At 44.8% G+C, this 19,556-nt stretch overlaps 1 protein-coding gene across 1 annotated transcript in view; it reads left to right on the forward strand.

The window, feature by feature from the left end:
* DOCK5 (dedicator of cytokinesis 5) overlaps window positions 1-19,556 on the forward strand; it is a 231,279-nt gene that overhangs the window by 58,974 nt on the left and 152,749 nt on the right. Inside the window, exon 2 of the mRNA XM_055144886.1 lies at window positions 9,368-9,451. Coding sequence (XP_055000861.1) covers window positions 9,368-9,451 — 84 coding nt within the window. The remainder of the gene's footprint in view (window positions 1-9,367; window positions 9,452-19,556) is intronic.

Below are 19,556 nucleotides of genomic sequence, written 5' to 3' on the forward strand. Positions count from 1 at the left end.
CACTTATTTTTTTTTTCTTGGTTTGCATTTGGTCTTTGCTAGACAAACACTGCCCACAACCAAGAAATTATTCTTTTGAGTATGCAGCCACGTTGTCATGCATTATTATAAGGTTTACAGACTCAGTTGTGAGTGTGGAATTGACCCTTCTGTGTTAGCTGGGAACTGACCTCCTATTTCCTTGACTTTGGGTATTTCCTACACGTGCATATGCTGCCCCATTCTCACCTGAGGACACCAGGGGTAACTGCTGCACCTCTTTCCCTTTGAGTTTCTGACCACACATTCCTGCCACCTGGACCTTCCTGAATTCCCAGTTTTCTCTCCTCTTTGTATTCCCTGTGGGTTCCCCCTAGCTGCACTTTCCCTGGACACTCTCTCAGACAGTAGGTAAGCAGAAGCTATTCCCAATTTCCCTCGTCTGTTTCTTTACTCTCAGGCATCCCTGTCCTGCCCATCTTGCTGATCAGAGTCTGAAAACCAATGTGTTCTGCATTTTGCTCCATTTTTAATTATTTAAGGCAGGAGAAATGTTCATCTTAATGGTTCTTAAGATGTTCTCTAGTCCACTCTAACCACAAGTGGAAGTGGTATACGTGCTCTCTTAGAAAGCCACACTGCTATTTCCAACTCTATTTCGAGTAGCGTGATTTAATTTTTAATTTTGTGCTTGTCTTACCCAACATATTGAAAAATCCTAGTTTCACAGATATTACCGGTAGTTACTGATCTTTATATTTCTTCTCTCTTTATATTCTTACACCAACGCTAAGGTAAATGTTAGTCTGGATAAGGTCATTATATTGATGGAGAAAATGAAGATGGGAAATATTATCTTCACACCGACACACAGACACACACATGCGCGCCATTTCTTTCATCTCCTCATTTATGAAACAAGGAAATATAATTTCCGCATCTCCTCAGTTTCTTTCTAGAGCTGTTTGACTTTCTCATCTGCTGTTCTTCCCACTGGCTATTCATTCTCTCTCACTCCTTTCCCTGGGCTGAGTGAGACTGTGGTGCGTGTAGTGCTGTAGAAGCTGCTGGTCCATTTTTCTCCCTGCCTGAGTGGTACATTGGGTGGAATTCCAGCTGAGTGCCCTAGGTTGGAAGCCCTCCTGAGAAGTAAGCCGTCACTCAACGTGTTGTTGGTATTGCGTCTGCACCTTCGGGTTCAAATGGTTGGTTTTTGGTTTGGGGGTTACACTCAGCAGTGCTCAGGGCTTACTCATGGCTTTGTTTTTAGGCCTCACTCATGGTCGGGCTTTCCTAATCCTTTCTTAAGTGATGCTCGGGATCAATCTTAGTTGGCTGCCTGCAAGGCAAGAGCCTTAGCCGCTGTACTGTCTTTCCAGCTCCCAGTTAACACATTTTAATGGGTTACATTAATGGGTAAAAAAAGAGTTATTTATTGAAGTATAGTTGGCTACACTCTGTTACTTTCATGTGTACAATATGATTATTTTACTTTTTTGTAAAATGAAAAAATGTTGACCGTGGTTTGTCTGTCTGTCTGTCTGTCTGTCGGTCTGTCTGTCTCTCTCTCATACTGAGTGGCGCTCAGTGCTAATTTCTTACTTGTTTTTTGTGCCATACTCAGTGGTGTGTTTCTCTTTTCAGGAATCACTGCTGGCAGTGCTCAGGGGACCGTATGTGTTGTCTGGAATTGAACCAGAGCTAGGCGCAGCAAGGGAACTGGTTAAAAAAGTTCTAATATTCCCTGCCTCTCATGCTGCCTCTCAGGGGATCTCCGAAGCCTGCCCGGGTGGTGGTCTTTGCTAGAGTCCCAAAGCACCCCTGTGCTTCACAGTCACCCGTCTCCCCTTCCATTGACTAGCTTCTTTCTCACCACCACAGCCCTGCCTGATTTCCTGTTTCCTTGAGCGACTTCCAGTGGCGTGTTGGTGAGGGCTGTCTGAGTATCTCTGTGGATGTGGTTGTCAGCACGCGGGAAGTGGGGAGCTGAGCAGAGCAAGAAAAGGGAAGGGGTTTGGGAAGGTGGCTGTCACTAACTCAGTGACTCAGTTCCAGGGGCTGTGCATATGTTCTCCTTTTTGGCTTCCCAGAGCCTTATGGAGAAGGTACTGTGGCCTCTATTTTTAAATAGAGAAGCTGTGGGCAAATGCTTCTCTGCAGAGCATGGAGATGTTGCTCTGTAATTTCCATCAGCCCACTTTGATCTACCTCCTTTCAATACGTCATGTCAATTTCTTTCTCTATGGCTTAGATGTTTTAAGTACCACTGAAAGGATCAATAATCAGTTTATATTTGAGAAGCATTTCCCCAGTTAAAGATATGTACTCCATCCACAAATACATAGAATTCTGGAAATGGAATTTTTCATAGAATGACTGATTCTCTGTTCTTTAAGCTATCTATTCTTATCAGTGGCCTAGAAAACAAAATTTAAAATTCAGAGACAGTAGGGAGAGAGGACAGATGGCTGGAGCATGGCCTTGCATGTGCGAGACTCTTGAGTCCTGTCCCTGCCACTACATGGCTGGCTCCTTAGCACCTTCAAATTGCCCTTCTTGCCTCAGTACCACTGGACCTGGGCACAGAACGTCAGGTTCTCATACTAGTCAAATGTCCCAGGGAACTTCTCCCAATTGCCCTTACCGTTGTCTAGAAATCTCCCTGTTTCTACAAAAATCCCTGAAGAGGAGCTGGAGAGGTAGTGCAGGGGTTAAGGTGCTTTCCTAGCACACTGCTCATGCAAGTTCACTCCCCAGCATCGCATATAGTCCCCTGAACACAGAGCCAGTAGTAGACTCTGAGGAGCACCGGGTGTGCTCCCCAGTCCCAGAATAAGACCCTGCTCCTGTAGAAGACTGCTGCTAAGTTTAGGCTTCTGTAATTATTTATAGCCTGAAGATAGTTCTGAGTCAACAGGATGGTCATCTCATCCAAAAAGGACTTATTTGGAGCCTAATTGTCATTTTTAGCATGAAGTCCTAGATATTTACTTCTTGGGTCATGTATACCATCGACCCTGATTCTCTATTTGTATAGTAGAATGGAATTAAACAGTCAAAGGAAAAAATCCACATGGCCTTCTGTGACCTCATCACAATTGAATTCAGGGTTTAAAGATGTGATGTCTTTCTTTAGTTATTATTATTATTATTATTTTTGCTTTTCTGTTTTGGGTCACACCCAACAATGCCGAGGGGTTACTCCTGGTTCTGCACTCAGGAGTTACTCCTGGCGGTGCTTGGGGGACCATATGGGATGCCGAGGATTGAACGTAGGTCGGCTGCATCCAAGGAAAATGCCCTCCTGCTGTACTATCGCTCTGGTCCTCTTTCCTTTAGTGTTTTGTAACCCCAATAGCCTAACTCAGAAAGACGTAGATCACTAAATGGTTGGATTTGGGGACCAGGATGATAGCTTAGAGGGGTAGATCCTTCTATGCATAAGGCCCTGTGTTGGGTCCCCAGCATTGTATGTACTCTCCCCCTGGCACATCTAGGGAGTCCTTGTGGCTCCCAGTACCAGCAGACTCGGACAGGAAACCTTTGGCACTCATTGTAGGGCAAAGGATCCCTGAGAGAAGCCTTAGATCAAACCGGGATCCCTCTCCACAAACGAAGTTTCATCAGCGCCTGCAACACATGCATACAGAACTTCTTATTTTCCTTGTAAGACTTTTCTTTTTAAAGATTCCTACCGACCAATGAAAGAAATGTTACACTTTAGATATACTTCAAGGGTTTAGAATTTGAAGGCGCATAAAATAACCTGATTGATTATGAAAATTGTAACTCACAAACTTTTCATGATAAAATGTGGCCCCATCTTTTAGGGCCTGTAAAAGTCTGTTGTGTTTGTTTCTTGTGTATAACCCAAAGAGCACAATTTCTTTTCTTTTCCTTTTTTCTTCTTTTTTTCATACAAGCCTGCTTCCCCAAAGCCAAATCAAAGACAAGCGGTAAAATGCAAACTATGTTATATTTGTAGGCACTATCTTGTCCTCTTGACCCTGCCAAATCACACTTTTCCTGATATAAACAGCAAGCTGCTTAGGGAAGAATTCCAGCAATTCATCTTTCCCAACCTTGCACATAGCAGCCCGCAAGACAATTTGTGTACAGCAACTCCCTGGCCTTGTTTAATTTCCTCAGACAAAACAAGAGATTGCAGTCCTGCCTGCTAGTTCAAAAAGGCACATTGTGTTTCTCTTGCCTCTGACCACTGTCACCTCATGAATCAGAATATCTGGGACTTAGGGACCCTGAGTCATCTGGTGCGATGCCTCTTTTGTATCTCTTGGAAACGGAGGGAGACACAGGCTCTTTCACAGTGGGGGAGCTGAGCCTTCAATTCTGTTTTGTTTGACCCGTTGGGTCTCCCTTTTATCTTTGTAACAGTTATTCAGGTTCTAGATAGGAAACATGTTCCCTGGAGTTCCTTAGTTGTACGCCTTTTCCAGATAGCATGATCAACAGTTACTGATTCATAGGATAAAACTTGTTTTTCTAAGACTCTCCTCTAACTCTCTTGTTTTTGTAAGACTTGCTTCTTAGAGAGATCTAAGACTAAACAACAGATTGAGGATCTCTCAGTCTCTTCTTTCTTGTTTCCAGGTCATTCCAGGGCATCGTAGCTGTGCCATGTTGGACCCTCATGGTCATCCCAGACAAGGCCTTGGTAATAGATTTGCTGCTTGGAAAGTCAGGTTTATTGGAAATTCAGAAATGATTTAGCCCCTGGTGTCTGAATTCTGTTCAATGGCTGTTACATGTGTGGAAGTTAAGCTACAAAATCGAATGGAAATATGAGATCTATTTAGGAGGGGTTAGAGATCTCAGAATCCTAGAGTGAATAGTTAGAATGAATCGATGACAAATACAAGTGACTGGAAATCTTTTTGGTGTTTATGTACAGTGAAAACAAGCTTCTCACTAGGGCCAGGAGAGGTGGTCCTGTGCTTTTTTCTTGAGTTACTACTAGGAAGGCATAGTTGCTAGTAGGAAGGCATAGGCTTTTTTTTCCTGAGAAGTGCAGAGTGCTATGGAGTTTAGGGAAAAAGTGGAGAGTGGTAGAGTTGATTGGTAGATTTTATAAGTCGCTTTTATGCTTCGAGCACCTTCTTTGGGTCTAATCCAGTGCCTCAATATGTAACAGGTACAAAAGTAATGTGTAACTGGGTTACATTTATGAGAGGTTTACCATGTGATTAGTGAAGATGGTAATGCAAAATATCATGTGATGAAAAATCCAAACTATTGAAAGGGAAAATTGTTGTGAAACCGCAGAGCAAAGATCGTGCAGGACGATAGGGTACTAGGTAACTATTCATTTGTTTTACTGGAAGTCTCCATGGTTCTTGAATTGTCAGCAAGGGAAAGATAAGCTGTTTCAGGCAAGATTTGAGCACATAATTTAGGAAAGAATGTCAGAGTCTTCACTGGATAAGAGGGTGAAATTTAGCAGATAATGGAGGGCAGTAAAAAAAAAAGATGGTTAAGACTGGGATGCTTTTTGTATACTTTGACTGTCAGCTTTACGAATCTAGGATTTAAGGAAACATGAATGCATACACGCATGCATGCACGTGTGTGTGCGCGTGCTCGCGCTTGAGTGTGTGTGAGTTTACTGCAGTTCTTGGTAGGTATCTATACCTGGAGCTAACAGTGCTTTTGACAAAGAACGAGGAAGAGACGCTTGGTTATTAAGCAACACATTGTGACATAGAGACCTCAGTACTTCCTGTTCCGTCTGAGAGCTGGGCCAGGGGAAGGAAGCAGTTCAGTGGAAGGCTAAGGAGAGTCAAGGATGTGACTACCTTTTTCTACCTTTTCTGCAGAGAAACAGCCATGTACTTAGTGGCCAAAAAATTTGAGTTCGCTAACAGTATCTTCAGAAAGTAGATTAGCCATTGTGGTCTAGAGGCCCATGGGCAGGTCTAGGATTTAGGAATTTTTATTTTTTTCTTTTTGGGTCACACCCGGCGATGCACAGGGGTTACTCCTGGCTTTGCACTCAGCAATTACTCCTGGAGGTGCTCAGGGGACCATATGGGAGGCTGGGAATCCAACCCGGGTTAGCCGCATGCAAGGCAAATGCCCTACCCGCTGTGCTATTGCTCCAGTCCCTAGGATTTAGGAATTCTTAACGCTTGCTGAAGTCTGTGCATTTTCTCCAAACCTACTTCACTGGCCAGTCGGGTCTAATTCCAAGTCTAGCAGTCAACAGTCCTAACATAATTTATCCATACTTGTGTGCCAGGACTACAGAAAAATACTCTTGGGATGATTTCTTAAGAAAAAAGAGATTGTGGGTATATGTGTGGGGGAGTGGGCCCCACCCTGTGATGCTCAGGGGGTCCTTCAGCTCTACACTCAGGAATTACTTTTGGTGCTGCTCAGGGGATTTTATGGGTGTGGGGCATGGAATCCAGATTGGCCGTGTGTGAGGCAAGTGCCTCTGTATTATCTCTCCAGTCCCAAGAAGAGATTTTTTTAAAAAATAAAAGATGTCACTAACAGATTGCAGTGATAAAAGAAAAGACCTTCACGGCCAAGCTGCAGATGTGGGGTGCATTACAGGTTCAGGAGCAGTGAACCTCCCATCACGGACAAATGCAGGGACATCTTGATTCCCTTTTAAAAATTATTTAGCTTGGGGCCACACCTGGTGGTGGTCAGGAAGCACTCCTGGTAGGCTTGGAGGACCATGTCGATGCTGGGGATCGAACCCTGCTTGGCCGCATGCAAGGCAAGCCCCTTACTAGATGGGCTGTTTCTCTGGAACCTTGTGGGATCTAGCAAATAGGTTGAGGGATGATCCTTGTGTTACTGAAGAGATGGGGAATAATGTGTGTCCCTTGGTCATTGGGTAAATGGTTATAGCTAAATATCAAAGATGAGCCTTTTTCTGATAGGATGCAACTTACCGTGGAAGTGGTAAGCCAGAACTAAATCTCCTTAAACAAACAAAATGATGAAAACGAGTGTCACTGAAGTGACATACCCAGAAATCTCTCCATTTTCACTATATAGTTCAGTGATTTTTAGTAAATACATAGTTGTGCAATCATCACTGCAAATAAGTTTTAGGGTGCTTCCATCTCCCTAAAATGCTCCAGTACTCACCATCACAATTCCCATCCCCAGACCAAGGCAACCAATAATCTGCTAATGTCTGATCGGTTTGCTGGTTCTAAACATTGAAAATAACTGGGCGACTAGAATAAGCTTTCTTTAGATAGATTTGATTTAGCTCAGTGGAATAACGTCTGTGTTGTAGCATGTGTCTGATTGCCAAGTAATATGACAAGGATATGCCATATTTTATGTACCTGTCCGTTTGTTGGTTGGTTCATCCTTTGCGTTATGACTGTTGTTAGAAGTGTTGCTTTATGGTTTCCTGTGGCCGCTGTAAGTAATTAGTAAGGCTTGATCAACAGAAATCTATTCTGTCTGAGCTTTGGAGACCAGGGGTCTGAAATCAAGGTTTTACCTGGTTGTGCTCTATCTGGAGACCGACCTTTGGGAAAAAATCCTTTCCCTGCCTCTTTCAGCTTCTGGTGCGTGGCAGCTCTTGATTTGAAGTCACGTACTTCAGTGTTGGTTGGCTTCCCTCTCCACACTTCCTTTCTTCCCTGTATCTCTCAAAACTCACTATGTCACTCTTCGCGTAAAAGTGACTGCATTTAGGACCCTTCCTGAAAATCCAGGAGGAGCTCTTCACTCTCATGAGCATTTATTTAGTCAAATATTTTGCCACATTTATGGGTTTCAGGGATTTGTGTGGCTGTTTCCTGGGGCCACCATTTCCTGCCTGCCCTGGTGGCCAGGGTATCCCCGTTAAGTCACTGTGCAGACATGTTTTTGTTTCTCTTTGTCAATAAGTGGGAGTAGATTGGTAGGCTGTGTTGTAAAGTGATATTGAACTTTCCAAGAAACTGCCAAACTGTTCTTGGAAATGATTTTATCATTCTGTGTACCAGCAGTGTACAGGAGTTCTGGTATCCCACCTTGTTGCCAATGTCTGTCTTCTTCTTTTTTAAAAATAATGAACATTCTAGTAGGTGTGAAGTGATGCCTTGTTGTGGTTTCAATTTGCATGTCCCTTATGACTAATGATACTGAACATCTTTTTTTTTAATGTGCTTTAGCTGTCATGGATGATTCATGGTAAAACATTTCTGCAAAGCTTAGTTACCCATGTTCAAACTGAATTACTGATCTCCCCCTCCCCCTCCCTCCTCGGGGCCAAGGTAGTCTTCTGTTTTTCACAATCTGCCCTCATCATTGCCAGTCCTAAGGACTGTGGTGATTGAGGGCACCTTGATCAGGAAGTTACTGAGGCAACTGAGGTCCCCAGTGTGCCTGGAACTTGGGTAAGGGAGGTATCACGCATCATTCTGTGTTAGTCTGTTTTTAGAGGGTACAGTGGCCTCTTTGGCTACGGGTTACAGTGTCAGTGACCTGAAATGCCTTGCCCTATGCTGCAGAGCTTATTAGCAAGGCCCTACAATATTATGGACCAGCTCTTGTCTGAACAGCAAGGTACTGACTAATATAGTCCTACGATATAGCCTTACTGTAGTGTGATTCTTTCCCTTCACCTATTTTTCATTCCTTGTAATGAAATAATTTTTCTATGAAATAATTCTCTGTAAAATGAAAAATAATATTTCTCTGAAGAACATTTCTGCTTCACATCTTCCTTTAATAGAGCTAAGGGTTTAGAGAGAGGACGGGGGGTAAGGCATTAATTTCCTCAAAGCCAGCCCTGTTTGATCCCGGCACTGTTTATGGTTCTCTGAGCACTGCCAGGAGTAAGCCTTGAGCACTTCTGGGTGGGACCCCCAACAAACAAACAAGTTTAAAAAAAAAAAAAGGACTGTAAAACCTCTGATTCAGGGCACAAATCTGTGTGTTTGTGACACTGTGACCAGTCTTTATAACACAATGTAGACTAGACAACCAGCCACTTTTTTTTTTTCTTTTTGGGTCATACCCAGCGATGCACAGGGGTTAGTCCTGGCGCTCATGCATTCAGGAATTACTCCTGGAGGTGCTCGGGGGACCATATGGGATACTAGGAATCAAACCCCGGTTGGCCACATGCAAGGCAAACGCTCTACCTGCTGTGCTTTCGCTTCAGCCCCCAAACAGCCACTCTTAACACAATGTAGAGTAGACACTCCAGTGGAAGAGTGACTGTAAAACACCACTGTGGGGGTCTGGGAGGATATTCTGTGCTGGCCTGTGGGTGTCTTATTTGAAATTATTAAACAGAAAGATACTGGTTGTATAAATAGATCACCAACCACCCACCGAATGCGCTGCCAGTGACTTTGCATTTCAACTGCCACTGACGCCTTCCCCCCTCTTTCTTTCTCTTTTCCAGCCATCTATAACTTCAATGCCTCTCAAGATGTGGAGCTCTCCTTGGAGATCGGGGACACGGTCCACATCCTGGAGATGTACGAGGGTGAGTCTGCAGGGCCTCTGCCAGACTGCAAAAAAAGCAGTGGTGGTTACTTATTAATAAGGCACTTAGCGCAAACATCAACATGCTTTTACTTCCTAAAGTGGTGCTAGTCACAGTTCAGGAAGTACTTAGGTTATACAAGTTTGTACGGACTGAAGATGATTGCGAAACTGCCCGATGAGCGGTGAGTGCAAACATGCCCAGACACCAGAATCCCAGAAGGTGACTGTGCCGAGTGCAGCAGCCCTGCGGCGCCCCGGCGCTGGCTGCGGACCCACCGACCCCCAGGTGCTGGAGGATTTCCGGGTCCCTGGGTGGCGGGAGCGCCAGAAAGGGCCTGCTGCCTTAGCAAGTCTTTCTGCTCACCCCCAGAGGTTGCCAGGATGAGGGAGCCATGTTGGTGCTGCTGAGATTCTTTCAGAGAATTAGGTCAGGACGGCTGCAGGGCTGGGAAGTCGACTCACATATTTCCTCCCGGTGACATCAGGCTGGGGGTGATGCCAGTTACCCTGTTAGAGGCAGTCACCAGGACTCCCCCACTTGTCTGAAAAAAAAAAAAAACAAAACAGACAAATAATGCCAGGTGCACTCCCATTGCATACCACCCCAGGCTTCCAGCTCCAACTCAAGCCCTCTGAGTCTGACAAGACCCCCACAGCCTCCTCTCATCAAAACCCCCAGTGCTGAAGTGAGGGTCTCAGAATCACCTCAGGATCCCGGATGTGTCGGGCTGTGTTTTCTCTCCGAAGGTTGGCACAAGGTCAGGCTGCAGCGCTGTGCTAGGGCACATCTTGGTGTGTGAGGTCCCGGTTCCCGCCCCGGCACTAGAAAAAACTTTTTAAAAAGTGAGCTGATTTGGGGTATAAATAATGATCCAGAACTAGAATATTACACAAAGGGCCCCATAAAGTAAATTGCCTTTTGTTTCTGGCTCATTTTCCCTGGCAAACGAAATTTCAGACTTATCCAAGTTACCTCATCTATTATTAATCACTACCTTTTATTTATGATTAATATTATATATGTATAAGGACCTTTAAAATTTCTCTTCTGAAAGGAAGTTAGGCTGTTTCCAGCTTGAGGAGATCATTTAAAAGCCTGCATAAAAAATTTAAAAAATTAAAAAATTAAAAACAATTAAAAAAATTTAACAAATAAGTGAGCTGAAAGAAACCAGGGAGGGGCCAGGCCTGTAGTACAATGGGGAGGGTGCTTGCCTCGGACGTCAGGAGTAAGCCCTGAGCACCACGGGGTGTGTCCCCGCACCCCCAAGAAAAGAATGGCATTATTTTTTTTTCTTTTTTGAGAAGGTCAGGCGTGTTTGAAGGCAACTTTGAATTTGTAGTGATGAACCTCCCCCACTCCATGTCTATGCTCCAGACAGTGGGATGGCAAAGGTGGGCATTGAGAATCTCAAGCAGCCCCCAGGACAAACCTGGATGGTGCAGGATGCAGACGTGGACGAAAGGAAGTGGGGTTTGGTCACTTCCTGGCAAAGCTGAGTTAACTGTCCATAGGCAGCACAGAGGATCCTGCTGTTCCTCCTGCCTCTCTCTGGTGTCCGGCTGAGGCTGAATGCTGCTCTGCCCTCCCACTTCCCCTCTCTCAGAAACAGGCTTGCATGTCTCTGGAAGGCAGAGGAGAGGCTGTGCTGCCCACCCGCTTCCTGCGTAATCCTCTCCATTGTGCGTTCTCCTCACCTTCGCCGGTCCATTTGGTCATGGAGGCCCTGGCATCTCTCGGTCCCACCAACACATGGGCACCCTGTTTATCTCAGGATCCTTCCACTTACTGGGCTATGCCACCTTGTCAGGGGCCAGCATCCTCTCTCTGTCTCGGCACACAGATTTTCTCACCCAGTGGGTGAAAGAAAAGGCAATAATTCAATTTTTGACTGTGCCACGTGATCAGAGTCAGGAACTACAGAAATGATACCTGAAAGTAGTCTCAGCGTTTTAGTTATTGTAACTGTTTTTGGACTTGATATGAGGGAGTTACAAAAAAATACCAAATAATATGTTTATTTTAAGATCACTGGGTACAAAGTTCTTTATGTAGCAGATTCTAGTCTGTTTTTTCTCCATGTTTAAGGTTTAAGCTTTCTTCCTGCGTTTTATGTTAATAGCTTTTTTTTGCTTTTTTTTTTGCTTTTTGGGTCACACCCGGCAATGCACAGGGGTTACTCCTGGCTGTGCACTCAGGAATCACTCCTGGAGGTGCTCAGGGGACCATATGGGATGCTGGGAATCGAACCTGGGTCGGCCGCGTGCAAGGCAAATGCCCTACCCGCTGTGCTATAGCTCCAGCCCCAAGATTTATTTATTTATTTATTTATTTTTTACAACGAGAGGTGCAGTGGTGGGGTACGGGTGGTGGTGGTCGACCATATTAGTTGGTGCTCAGGGACTACTCCTGGCTCTCTCCTCCTGGGATGTTCACGGTATTATGTGGTACCAGGGACTGAACTAGGATCAGCTGCATGCAAGGCGAGCTTCCTAACCCGGTACTATCTCACCAGCCCCTGACTGAGATTAAGAATTGTCAAGTCTTCCACTCAATGGCCCTTTGTTTCTCTTTACAGCAATAGCAGGTTTTTGCTCTGGGTCTCTTCAGACCAGCTTTTCAGTCCTCCCAGTCTTAAAATTATTATAGTAGACATTTTCAGTTTTCAATTCATGTTTCTTGGCCTGCCTGTCTGCCTTCCTGCCTGCCAGCCTTCCTTCCTGCAGGTATTTGAGACTTATTCCTGGCTGTGTGCTCATGGGTCATTACTGACGGTGCTCGGGGGACTATTTGGGTTGTTGACGATTGAACCTGGGTTGTCTGTGTGCCAGGCAAGTGCCCTTTGCACTATACTTGGCTCCAGTCTGGAACTTCTTCCTCCCCCCCACCTTTTTTTTTTTGTTTGTTTTGAGGCTCTCAGCAGTGCTCAGGGGTCACTCCTGGCTCTGCATTCAGGAATTACTCCTGGTGGTGCTTGGTGGACCATATGGGATGCTGGGAACTGAACCTGGGTTGGCCGTGTGCAAGGAAAAAGCCCGGTCTGTTGTATTATTGCTCTGGCCCCTCTTTTTTTTTTTAAATTTGTTCGTTTTGGGGCCACACCTGGTGATGCTCAGTGCATGCTCCTGGATCAGCACTCAGGAATCACTCCTGACAGGCCTGGGTACCATATGAAATGCCTGGGATCTAATATGTGTCAGCTGCATGCAAGGCAAGCACCATACCTGCTATACTGTTTCTCCTGCCTGAACTTCTGCATCTTTATTTTTTATTTTACCTGAGTAATACTTTCTGCCTTTATCTATTATGTCAGGAGATGACAGCCAATTCATTAGCAGTTCATGTGCCTTTCTTTTTTTTTTTTAATTTCTGACCTTACAGAAGCATTAGAAATTAGCTTCTCATCTGGTGAAGGACCTTTCCGTAATCCAGCAGATGTCCCACAAGGAAAACAACACCAATTGCAGTCCTGACAGTTCTGAATTTTGATCTTTTTTTCAAACTATAATCTGCTAATTCTTTTTCCTCTCCTGTTAATTCTTCAGAGTGTGTGCATGTGTGTTACCAAGCTTTCTAATTCAGTGGAGTAGAAAGGTATAGAGTTGGTCTGATATAAACCAGACGGTATCTTTTAAGTAGATATTCAGAAATCTTTCTTAATTTCAATGTGGTCTCAGTGCAGTCTTTGCAATGGATAAATAGAACATTTTTGTCCTCAACGGATTCGTGTTAGTGGTGCGTTAAGGGTGTTTAATATTTATTATATTTTAACGAGGGGCCTCCCAGTTGGCTAGCGAACATCCATATTTTCCCACATCCACAGACCTAGCTAATTTGGTCACTGAAGATCGTCCAATGTAAGTATATCGTTTAAATATTCATCTAGTTATTTATTTGATTTGTAATGTCAGGATCTACCCAGGGCCTCACATATGCAAAGCCTGCGTGTCCACTCTGAGACACTTTCCTGGCCCCTGCGCGCACGCGCGCGCGCGCGCACACACACACACACACACACGCATTCACACATGGACACACGCACACACGCGCACGCGCGCGCACACACACACACACACACGCATTCACACATGGACACACGCACACACGCGCACGCGCGCGCACACACACATACGCACGTACGCATACATGCACACACGCACGCGCACTTCTGTTTCAGATTCCTTCCAGAGCTTGAGCTGAGCAGCTCCGGTGGCCCCGGAGCCTTGACTCACACACTGGTGCGCCTGCCTGGAGCCTTGGCCCGTCGCTAATCAAAGACCAGTGTCCGGGCCCTGATGCTCCCTGCGCTGGGAATCCTGACGGCGGGCAGCTGGCTTCCCTGTTAGTTGCTCTCAGCGGCTCTCGGAGTGCCAGCCCTGGAACACATTCCTCTCCAACAAGGACACGGGTGCCCATTTCTGTGGACGGGGACATTTGCCAGGGTGTGAATGAGCAGGCTTAGAACTTGAGCTTACCGAGTTCTTTCACCACCAAGTGGCTTACCGGTTTTACGGAGGTTATATTCTATTAGATTACATTTTCCAAATAGTGTCTCTTTTACGGAATTAATTTTTCAAATAGTGCCTGCCTTGCCAGATGCAGAGTGATAGGTTCTTATATCTGCTAAGGACTGAGGGTTCCTGGCTGGATCCTCAAATTCTTTTATTATTTCAGGCAGTTCAAGACTTAGCAAGGGCTGGACGGCTCTGCAAACATTCAACACAATGGGAATGCTGAGTAATAGCGAGCGCTGCCCCTCCTCCTCACCTCTGCTTTCCATTAGGGGGTGGAAAACGCTGAAAACACTCACAGTTCTGCCAGACAGAATGGAAGGGAAATGCTGGAAAGGTTTTATGGCCCCGTGGGTTCTGTCCGCTTCCTCTTGGATCTGACTTTGGGGGCCCTATTTCTGTGCACTGTGCCCTCCCTGACCTTGGAGATACACGCATGCCAGACTTATGTGTACATTTCCGGTGTGGATGAGTCCACCTTTCTGGAGCCCAGACACAAAACATGTTTTCTGCCCAGAATCCACAATGGAGTATCTCCTGGGACTCCCCCTGTGCTGCTTCCTGCTCCGTGATGGAAGGGATCACTTCAAAAGTGGTAGCTCCTTGAAGGCAAAACCTGCTCTGCCTCCCCCATGCTCCCCTCATTAGCAGGGCCTGACAGAACATCTGGCAGTGACCTGGCAGGAGCCTGTTGAATCAGTGAGAATAAACTGGGCAGGTGAGGGGAGGTTGTGAGAGCAAACTTGGGAACACTGATGGAGGGAAACTGATACTGATGGTGGGACTGGTGCTAGAACATTAGATGTCTAAAACTCAACTATCAACTTTGTAAATCACAGTTCTTTAATAAAATAGAAAGTTAAATAGGAGGTAGGAGATCATAGCAGGCTTGGTGAGGCACTCAAGCTCACGTGGCAGGAAGGAGGAAGGGGAACAGTGCTGTGATGATCTGGATCGTACAGGACAGAGCTTTTCTTTCCAGGAGGAAAATAGAGGCGAATCTAGTGCATTCCAGCCCTGTGCAAGCCGCAGACTGTGGGAGGGCTGTTATTGGTGAGCTTTCTCAAAGGTTGATTAGGGTATATCTTACATAGCATGTAATTTACCCATTTTCAGGATGCTATTCAAGTATCCTAAAGTTGTACTTTTGGGACATTGTTTGTATCACCTGAAAATACTTCATAAGTGGTGTACCCATCAGCTCCAGACAACAAACAACCAAATTAGATTTCTGTATATGTCTGTTCTAGAAACTTCATGTAAGCAGGATCATATAGTGGATGATGGTCCCTTGTGAGTCAGTTCATCTCAGCACTTTTTTCAGGTTCATCCACATTGTAGCATGTGCCAGTTATTTATATCACTTATTACTGGGTAATACTCAGTGTGTGCATGTTTTATCATCAGTCAGTGGACATTCGGGTTGTTTATATTTTTAAGTATTATGAATAATTCTGCTATGAACATTATGTACAAGATTCTGTGTAGATGGGTGTTTTTATTACTTTGTGGGTGTATTCCTAGGGGCATATGCTCAGTGTTTTGAGAAACTGCCTGACTGATTTGTCTCTAAAATAATGATACAAATCTGAACAAGAGGGCTTTGATCACTCCTTTTTTCATCTGACCTTGCCCCAGAACTTTATTGCAAGAGGGATGGGAGTGAAACTAAGTAAAAAGACATATACTTCGTTTTAACTTTTGGGCCACACCCAAAAGTTAAAGTGCGCTCAGGACTTAAACTCTTGGCTCTGTGCTTGGGGCTCAGGGATCACTCCTGGCATAGCTCAGGGGATCATATGTAGTTCCGGAAATCTAACCTGGGTTAGCTGCATGTCGGTAATTGCCCTAACCATTGTACTATCTCTCTGACTCCAGAGAAGGACTACCTGAGATGAGATCGTTTTTGTCTCTGTCTAGGAAAACCAACCTGGGGCAAGACATTTAAATTTTCCATATATAGATGTCCTTTGATGTCGCTCCTGAATTAAAGATGATTAAGTGAAAGTACTTTACGAAAATGTTTCAGCGGAGACTGGATCGATAGTATGGTGGGTCGGGCACTTGCCATGAGCAAACCCTGAGCACTGCTAGGCCTGTCCCACCTAGCTTCCAAAAAGTTGCAGCAACCCTGTTACCATGAAATCTTCCTTTCCCGCGATTAACCAGATTCCGGTCACAGGGACTGCCGCCTCACCAATGGGTACTGACTTCCTCCATTAGATTTATATCCATTGAGTAACATAATTTTTCATTCCAGAAACAACTCACAGGCTTGTGAAGAATAGTTTCTGGGAATATGCATCACACAATCAACCCCCATTAGAAATAATAAAATGAGATAATGTGTCAACAATGTCCCAACTCTGTAGAGGAAGGCAAAACATAAAAGTTTTGTGTTAGTGTAATTTTTACAGACTTTAAAGATAGCTTGAATGGGACCAGAGTGGTAGCACAGTGGGTTGGGCGTTTGCCTTGCATGCGGCCGACCTGGGTTTGATCCCCAGCATCCCATAAGACCCCCAAGCACCGCCGGGAGTAATTCCTAAGTGCAGAGCCAGAAGTAACCCCTGAGCATTGCTGGGTGTGACCCAAAAAGGAAAAAAAAAGATAACTTGAATGATTGGAAGAGAACAGAACACTGAAAATTTGGAGGATTAGGAAATGGAAATAGCACTAAGTGCAGGACACCCTGAAAAAACACACATTATTTTAGCTGTGTAGAATGAGTTTAAAAATGAACCTTAATAACCTGAAAACTTTGTAACTTTCCACATGGTGACTCAATAAAAAAATTAAAAAAAAGAACCTTAATAAAAATATCGCTTTTTTATATGGGGAGAAATAAAAATAGATTATGGAAGCTGGATAGTAAGTACAATAGGTAGGGAGCTTGTCTGAATGGGATTGAACCCGGGTTAAATCTCTGGCACTGACTGTGGTTCCAAGCACCCAGAAGTGAATCCTGAGTGCGGAGCCAAGATAAGTTTTGAGCACTGCCAGGCATGACCCCCCCGACACACACCCCCTCCAGTAATGATTATGGCATGAGCCATACCTGTTTTGAATCTCATCTTTATCAAATAGAGGTCAAGGTTACATATTGTAGGTAAAGTTACATGACATTTTATTTGGCCCCATGGCTGATAAAATTTAATTTTTTAAAGCTTTGTTTACATTTTTAAGAATTTGACTAGATTGGGGCCACACCCAGTGGTACTCAGGGGCTACTCCCAGATCTGTGCTCTGGAGAGTATCTCCCAGTGGTGTGTGAGACCATAAGGTGCCAGGGATTAAAGAGGGGATCAGCACAATTAATGTGACTGTCTAACAGTCTTTTAATAATAAGTAATAAACAATATAAGAAATAATAAACTCTGTTAGAAACAGTAAACTTTCTAACAGTCTTAAAAGATATGAGAATATAATTGAAGATTTTTTTCTTTTTCAAGTAGAGGCATAATAATCTTCTTCTGGAGATGTGCTAATAGGTGCCCTTTAGTGGACCTTATGATTCAGCGTGTTCTTTGCCAACTGTTTCAGAACATTTGATTTAAGAAAGTGATGGTCAGGGCCAGAACAGCAGTGCAGCATGTAGAGCACTTATTTTGCATGCAGCTGGCACAAGCCCCACCAGGAAAGATCCCTGAGTGCAAGTCAGGAGTCAGCCTTGAGCACCACCTTGTATAGCCCACCTCTACCCCCCCCCCAAAAAAAAGGAAATGATGGCCACATCCTTCTGTCCCATATGCCAGTCATTCTGGAAACTATACATCCTTTTATTGTTGCTCTTTTCCGTTCAGTTTCTTCTCTGGTTGGCTTAAGCGTACTCAGTGGCTGTGAATGAAAGACTAAAAGAAAGCAAGAGTAAGTTTTTTTTTCTCTCTTTCGGTCACCCCCGGTGATGCACAGGGGTTACTCCTGGCTTTGCACTCAGGAATTACTCCTGGCGGTGCTCAGGGGACCATATGAGATGCTGGGATTCGAACCTGGGTTGGCCGCATGCAAGGCAAACGCCCTACCCGCTATGCTATCGCTCCAGCCCCAAGCAAGAGTAAGTTTTGAACCTTGATTTAACAGCTCAAGTCAACTTTGATGGTCATGACATTAAGGTATTCTGAGTATCTGTAACTTTTGTTAGTCTATTAGTTGAGATTGTTAAAAGTGTTTAGAAATTCAGAGTCTATAACCTCAGTATGTCCTAGTATAAAAAACAGGTGACTTCACAAACACAAGTGGCAGTGAGCCCAGCAGCTCAGATTTTATGACAAGAATTGCATGCAAACATTCTGGCATTAACCTTGAAAGCTGATTTGGCCATCGGCATTTTGGCCAGTCTGCCCGTCACTTCCCACATCTGTTTGACCTTTACCTTAAGTACAGCTTGTCAGTGGCCACTCCGGGGGACACGTATTCCTCTGAGCTGTGTTTTTCAAATACCTGTGGCAGTAGGAGTGTGTTTACAGCAAAAAAACTCATTTAAAAAGTACAGCCAAGGGGGCTGGAGCAATAGCACAGCGGGTAGGGCGTTTGCCTTGCACGCGGCCGACCCGGGTTCGATTCCCAGTATCCCATATGGTCCCCTGAGCACCGCCAGGGGTAATTCCTGAGTGCAGAGCCAGGAGTAACCCCTGTGCATAGCCAGGTGTGACCCAAAAAGCAAAAAAAAAAAAAAAAAAAAAGTATAGCCAGGGGCTGGAGCGATAGTACAGCAGGTAGGGCGTTTGCCTAGCACGCGGCCGACCCGAGTTCAACTCCCAGCATCCCATATGGTCTCCTGAGCACCGCCAGGAGTAATTCCTGAGTGCTCCTCAGGAATTGATCGCACCATCAGCAAATTGTGCAAGACTCCACCATTGTCCTCCTGTCACCTCTAGTCACATCTTCATTCCCCCATCCCTTTCCCTCCACTGCCTGGTAATCAGTTTTATAATCTAAGGCCCAGGGTTTTACACTGCTTGATACAGCCTCTCTATCCCACAAAATAACTCCTATGATATTATCTATGGAATTCTTTGCCTCCGTGGGTTAACAAAACGGGGCACAAACCCAGGAGTAACCCCTGTGTATTGCTGGGTATAACCCAAAAAGCAAAATAAATAAATAAATAAATAAATAGGAAAAAAGGGGGAAAAAAAGTAGAGCCAGTGAAAAAATTTCCTCTCAGATTTATTATCAAGAAGAGAATGCCTCTTTTGTCTTCCCTTTTCAGATACATTGATGACCTCCCAAAATTATGTCTTTAAACTGGTTTTCGACATGTTTTGAATTTTCTGAAATGAGGGTCAGGATGCTTTTCTGAGTGGTGCCTTAACTTACTTACACTGTCATGAACTTGGCATTTGGGCAGCTGCCGGATCCCTAAGGAAGGCAGGCTTTGCCAGTAGCAGAGATGGAAGAGTGTTTCCATGAGCTTTTGTGATTCACAGTTGTTGACTTGAAGGCCTCTTGGGTGGGATCAAAGTGCTGAGAAGGTGGTGAGGTGGGGGCTCAGGCTCCTTCCCTTCCTGCAGCTACCTGCCCACTGAAGACGTCTCTACAGCTCTGGGGTCTCTCCACCTCTGGGATCGAGGCGAGCTATTCTTCTTCTC

This window comes from Sorex araneus, chromosome 7 (genome assembly GCF_027595985.1).
Source record: "Sorex araneus isolate mSorAra2 chromosome 7, mSorAra2.pri, whole genome shotgun sequence".
Classification (NCBI taxonomy): Eukaryota; Metazoa; Chordata; class Mammalia; order Eulipotyphla; family Soricidae; genus Sorex; species Sorex araneus.